General features: G+C 43.2%; 1 protein-coding gene across 1 annotated transcript in view; it reads left to right on the top strand.

The window, feature by feature from the left end:
- LOC126092790 (cell adhesion molecule 2-like) overlaps positions 1-5,136 on the top strand; it is a 164,060-nt gene extending 158,924 nt beyond the window's left edge. The window contains exon 5 of the mRNA XM_049908518.1: positions 4,816-5,136. Within this exon, the coding sequence (XP_049764475.1) occupies positions 4,816-5,136 (321 nt within the window). The remainder of the gene's footprint in view (positions 1-4,815) is intronic.
- The last annotated feature ends 864 nt before the right edge of the window (positions 5,137-6,000 follow it).

Raw genomic sequence — 6,000 nt, forward strand, 5'->3', positions numbered from 1 at the left:
ACTCGTCTTCTACCTTAAGAAGTTCGTCACTTGACTCTCCCTTATAGTGAACATCACCTGACGACTGTGAACCGTCTTAAGTATCTTTAACATACCTGATCCGAGCCTTTTTCACTATTTCTTCCAATAGTCCTAGCTTTATTCCTGTTGCGTCAAGTTTCACGTTTAAGTTTTTCATATTTTCTTTTGACGCCAAGTTTGTAGCTTTAATTTTTCTAGGCTTCCATTTGACCTATGGCACCACCATCTAGCGGGCCAACCATAGCGCCATCTGGTTTCCCCCTCCAAGCTAGACGAGTTTCGTTCTTTGTAGTTTTTTCGTTTGACGCTTATTTCGTGAGATATTTGGCCCAGTCACCATCAATGGACCACCTGTATAAAATCTTCCGATGTTTCGGCAACTGTTGGAGCCGGTCATGCTCAGGGGTTACGTGCTGATCTAAGTGTGTTTTTTTGAGGTTCAGGTCTAGCTGGCAAAGGTGAAATATTGTTCAGAATTTCTGTGGGATGATTTTGTTCGTTTCATTTCAAATAGACCTATCATCTGGTCTTGTAGGTCCTGGTAGAGCTGACGTTCTTCTTTCAGATTTTTGACATTTGTCTGCTGAAGTATAGTTAGTGGATGTAGTAGCGAACTGCAGCTTTGGTAACAGAACTCTTTCAGTGGATTTCTGGCTAGATGACTGGATGATATCTGCTCTCGTACATGAACATGGCAAGGGTGATGAAGTTCTTTTATGGAGTGTTTGGCCAGATACGTTGATAATTTCATTTTCCGTAACTCTATCTGGATCACTTCTGAAAGCGTAATATGAAATTGCTTAGGGATTAAACTGGTAGATTTCCGTTGCTTTGAATCCAGAGACTGCGTTCACTTGTGTTGCAGCTTTTCCCCAACAATCTTGTAGTAGCTCGCTAAATTGCTATCTCCTAGCTTCCGAAGTGGGTGATTCCTTCGCCGTTCTTCGGCGACGTTGTAAAAATTAAGCTTTAAAGATCTGAGGACAGATCGACCCAGTGGCCGCAAATAATCGGAAGTATGGCTGGAGACATTATAATGGTGCTATTCCTCTCGGAAACTTCAACATCTGTACCGATCTAGAGTGTGAAGTACGGCCATCCAAAATCTGCATAAGTGTTCCAAGGAGCTTTCGGGGCACAAAATAATCCCTTAGCTATTCGAAAAAGATCTCAGCATTAACACCGACAGATTTCTTTGATATGACCACTTTACTTGCCGGTGGCATGTTGTCTTTCCATTTCTTGTCTTTTTTAACTCCCTTCATGACAGCATAAGGAGGTAGAAAAATCGCTTCTGCACTGTAGCAGGCAAGTATTGTGATAGTGTCTCCTTTTTGTGGCAAAATGATGACAGGAACTGTTTTTGATCCCTTTTCTGCTACAAAACCACCTGGTCGGCTATTCAACTGAAGGCTGTCTCATCTATGTTAAATAAACTTCCCAGTTCATTGGGGAAATAATTTTTTTCCGTTAGGGTTGAAATTAAGTTGAAATATTCCTTGACTGTATCATGATTCGTTTCCTTCGGATTTTCGCAGACTTAGATCTGGATGTAGAGATAAGAACAATTGAAGCCAATCATAACCTGATGTTCCCTTTTGAAGTATTAAATTTATGTTTTAGGCCAAGCTGCACAGCAAAATCATAAGCTAGGCTTCGTACACGGTCCCTCATTAAAGGAAAACATGGGCCACCATTTTTTTATGTGGTGGACAAGTGGTAACTCATTAGGTGTACCCCAACAAGAACCAGGACCCACTGGAATTTTGGAATCCCAATCGGTCTTCAGTTTTCTCTCAAGAGATTCATAGGGAATATTAAACTTCATGGAAGCTTTTCTCACAGAATAACCGTCGTTGTCTACTTTATTAATAGAATTTTTAAGGTCTTCTTCTTTCCATGATTCCTTAAAAAAGCTGGCCTTTCGAATGAACTTATTTGGGATCTGTAAAAAACTAACGATCCAATCAAAATGTATTATATAACACGTTTATGGTATGGCCATCCATCCCGATGATGGTATGGTCCTCTCACGATCAGGCTTCATACAGCCTAAGTTACGATTAAATAGACAAGTTATACTAGATAATTTCATGATATACTGAAAAGTAAACTCAAGGAAATTATTTTCAGTTGAAATAAAGAGTCACCTGGAGCTCTAACAATAACCCACGTTACTAACTAGCTACGACTTGACCGGCAGCGCTGTACAGTTGGAAGAACTACAGGCACTGGTATCTTTCCCGTATGACCGTCTGTACCGGGTTTACCCCAGAACATCTGTCTGATTTGACTGAATCAAGTAAGCACAAACAAAAACAACAGGAATGCGATCTATCATAGCTTCGTCTTCCCAAGAACAGCAGGAAACATCGAGGCTTACCGATGGCAAACGAAAGCTGCAGCTGCGCCCACATCTCTTCTGTCTGTCAGTGCCCCATTCTCTCTCGACGTACTCTACCCCGAGTAACACACCACGAGTGAGACCAGTCCATCATTCTTACAGACAGGGGCAAGGAAAAATCCATTAAATATGGAACTGACTCTTCCTCCCATGGTTTTACAACCTCACTCCGTCACCTACCCCCCCCCCCACCCCCTCCCTCCCCGTCACTATTCGCAATTGCTACTTTCGCATCCAAATGTCCGTTTATCCCGAGGCCTAGGCTTGGATCTGTGGTCCCTCTGTCTCTCACAACCTTTGCAGTTTCGTTCTTCTCCAAAACAGTGTTCGGTTGTAGGTAGAGAGAGGAAATGTCTGGCAAATTTCAAACAATTTTATCATGGGCAGTACAAGGCTACAAGTCTTCTTTGATGAACATGCTTGAGGGCAGGTTGCGGTAGATCGAGAGAGGGAGAGGAGGAAACAGAGAGGAAGGAAGAGGGAGGCGATGTGTAATGCAGGTGAAGGGTATAGAGGAGCCATGGGCAGATGGTAGAGAGACAAAGAAGTAAAGAGAGAAGATGAGGAGTAGGAGGTTACGTTCAATAGGAAGGGAAGGACTGTATGGTCAGACAGACGCTGAAGGTAATTAACAAAGAGAGGGGCATGAGGAAATCGTGGCACAGGGAGAGCCAGGAAGAGGAAATGGACAGATACAGGTGACAGAGTGAGATAAACAGAAAAGGGGAGAAGACATATACAGGCAAATCTGTAGTGAAACGGCAAGTGTAGATATTTATGGACCCAACTTTGACCCTTGTGGCACTACAAGTATTTCCTATTCTGAAGATTCTGTTTCGTTTCGTGCGATCCCTGGATTACATGAAATGTATTCGCAGTTGCGAATATGGACAACCGTCAGCTGTATAACGGAATGACTACAAAGAAAATTTGTGCCAGACCAGGTCTCGATCCAGGATTTGCCGCTTATCGCTAGCGATCGCCTTCCCACTTAGCTATCCGAGCACGAGCTGCGGCCAGACACAAACTTTTATATGCCGTCAACCACGTGTCTACGACCTTTAATCATACGTTCATTATGTATGTTCCCGTAGAAGGGAGACAATTTACTTGGAATTTTCTTGTCCGGTGTCGGCGGATAGATACGATACTTCAGTGTCTATTTTATTCCGAGTTACAATGCGAAGTTCCGATCTGGCTGTAGGCCGCAGGTCGTTTTCAGATAGCCAAATGGTAAGACGACCGCTGTCGATAATCGGGAAATCTGGGTTCGAGTCCCGGTTTGGCGCAAATTTTCATTGGCGTCGTTCCATTACACAGCTGATAATCGATATTCGCATCTGCGAATACATGTAATGTATTTCATAACTGCTCTAGTCGCCGCAGTGCCTTTTCATTTGGACACGCATGTATGTCCCAAGGAGCTTTGGATCGTAATTCCGAATAACACCGGCACTGCAATATCGTAATCCCTGGATTACTTAATGAGCTATCTGCAGTCGTTTAGCTACACAGAATTAAAGCAAGCTACCAGCATTTATCCAGCCTCGTGGCAGTGTTAGACGCTCTTAGATTCAGGGGGGGGGAGGTAATTTTTTTGTTCCACATCATTATTTTGGACTTATACTGGGTGATCAAAAAGTCAGTATAAATTTGAAAACTGAATAAATCACGGAATAATGTAGACAGAGAGGTAAAAATTGACACACATGCTTTGAATGACGTGGGGTATTATTAGAACCAAAAAAATACAAAAGTTCACAAAATGTCCGACAGATGGCGCTTCATCTGATCAGAATAGCAATAATTAGCATAACAAAGTCAGACAAAGAAAAGATGATGTTCTTTACAAGAAATGCTCAATATGTCCACCATCATTCCTCAACCATACCTGTAGTCGAGGAGTAATGTTGTGAACAGAGCTGTAAAGCATGTCCGGGCTTATGGTGAGGCATTGGCGTCGGATGTTGTCTTTCAGAATCCCTAGCGTCGATCACGATACACTTGCAACTTCAGGTAACCCCATAGCCAATAATCGCACAGACTGAGGTCTGGGGACCTGGGTGGCCAAGCATGACGAAAGTGGCGGCTGAGCACACGATCATCACCAAAAGACGCGCGCAAGAGATCTTTCACGCGTCTAGCAATATGGGGTGGTTCTAATAAAAGCCCATGTCATTCCAAGCATGTGTGTCAATTTTTACCTCTCTATCTATATTATTCCGTGGTTTATTAAGTTTTCAAATTTATACTGACTTTTTGATCACCCGGTATATTGTTTGGAACGTTTCCCATAGAGGATCAAAACCTTAGGAAGACACTCCTAACGCAAGCATATCAATTGCTTCGGACTTTGAAGAGAACACCTGTGACGCGACTGGTTTCCGCAGGCGAATTCCAGCGTGCTGGTGGGCCCCGAGGTGGTGGGCCCGGCTGACGCGGAAGGCCTGGTGTCGGCACGGCTGGGACTCCACTTCCGGTCGCAGGCGGCACACTTCCGGCACGGCGGCTCGATGAAGCTCAAGTGCCTGGCGACGGTGGCCACCGTCTACTGGCGCAGCAACGAGGAGAGCGTGCGCGGCGACAAGCCGCAGAGGGCGCGCGTCATGGAGAGCCGGGGAGCCGCAGCCGCCGCGCGCGGGCCCGCCGCCTGCGCGCTCTGCACGCTGCCTGCAGGTGGGTCTCACTCAAGTTCAGGGTCAAGGTCATAATCGATGTTAAGCTCTTGGTACCACTACCTCACAGTCTTACGAGGGACGCTCGACTTGCAGTTTGAATGGCACTCTGCACTAAGTAATCAAGACTGCGTACCACAGGGTTCAACTTTGGACCCAATCCTATTTCTCTCATAAATTAGTGCTTATTCACATTGCAATCTTTCTGCATGCTTCAAGAGTCCTTACTACAGGTGATAGACGTATAAGGGTGAAAAAAATAACTTGTGTCTGTGCTGAAAGTGTCTGTCTTCGAATATTTGGAAACAATGACAGATGTAGAAGAACTCAAAGTCAAGGTGAAGGCCATACTCCCACTATGGACCACTGGAACAGTATTCCTTTTACGAGAGGAATTCCACTTCGATAGCGATGGGCAATTTAACAAATAAAAATAAAATAATAACATATAATAATAATAATAATAATAATAATAATATATAATTATTATTATTATTGCTTGTTTGTATAAGTAATTGAGAGATTAAATTTTGTTTCGCCTTTAAGAGTGGAATTGAATTTCTTAATTTTTCATAAAATCTTACGTAGCATTGTTCATTAAGGTCACACAATAAAGTAAATGCAAGTTACGCCTTGAATTTATCGAGCTTCGCACGTCCGAAGATGTACAGAACGTAGCCGGGGCTCATTATACTATTTTTTGTAAACAAAGTCTGATATCTGACCTCAGCTTCAATCATGACACTGGAGTGACTAAAATTACTAAAACAGAGAAAAGCATACGATTAAATAAAACATATATTCATTTTAACATGTACATTACGATATGAATGACACTTACGTAAAATTCTATATACACTCCTGGAAATTGAAAAAAGAACACATTGACACCGGTGTGTC

This window comes from Schistocerca cancellata, chromosome 7 (assembly GCF_023864275.1).
Source record: "Schistocerca cancellata isolate TAMUIC-IGC-003103 chromosome 7, iqSchCanc2.1, whole genome shotgun sequence".
NCBI classification, from domain to species: Eukaryota; Metazoa; Arthropoda; class Insecta; order Orthoptera; family Acrididae; genus Schistocerca; species Schistocerca cancellata.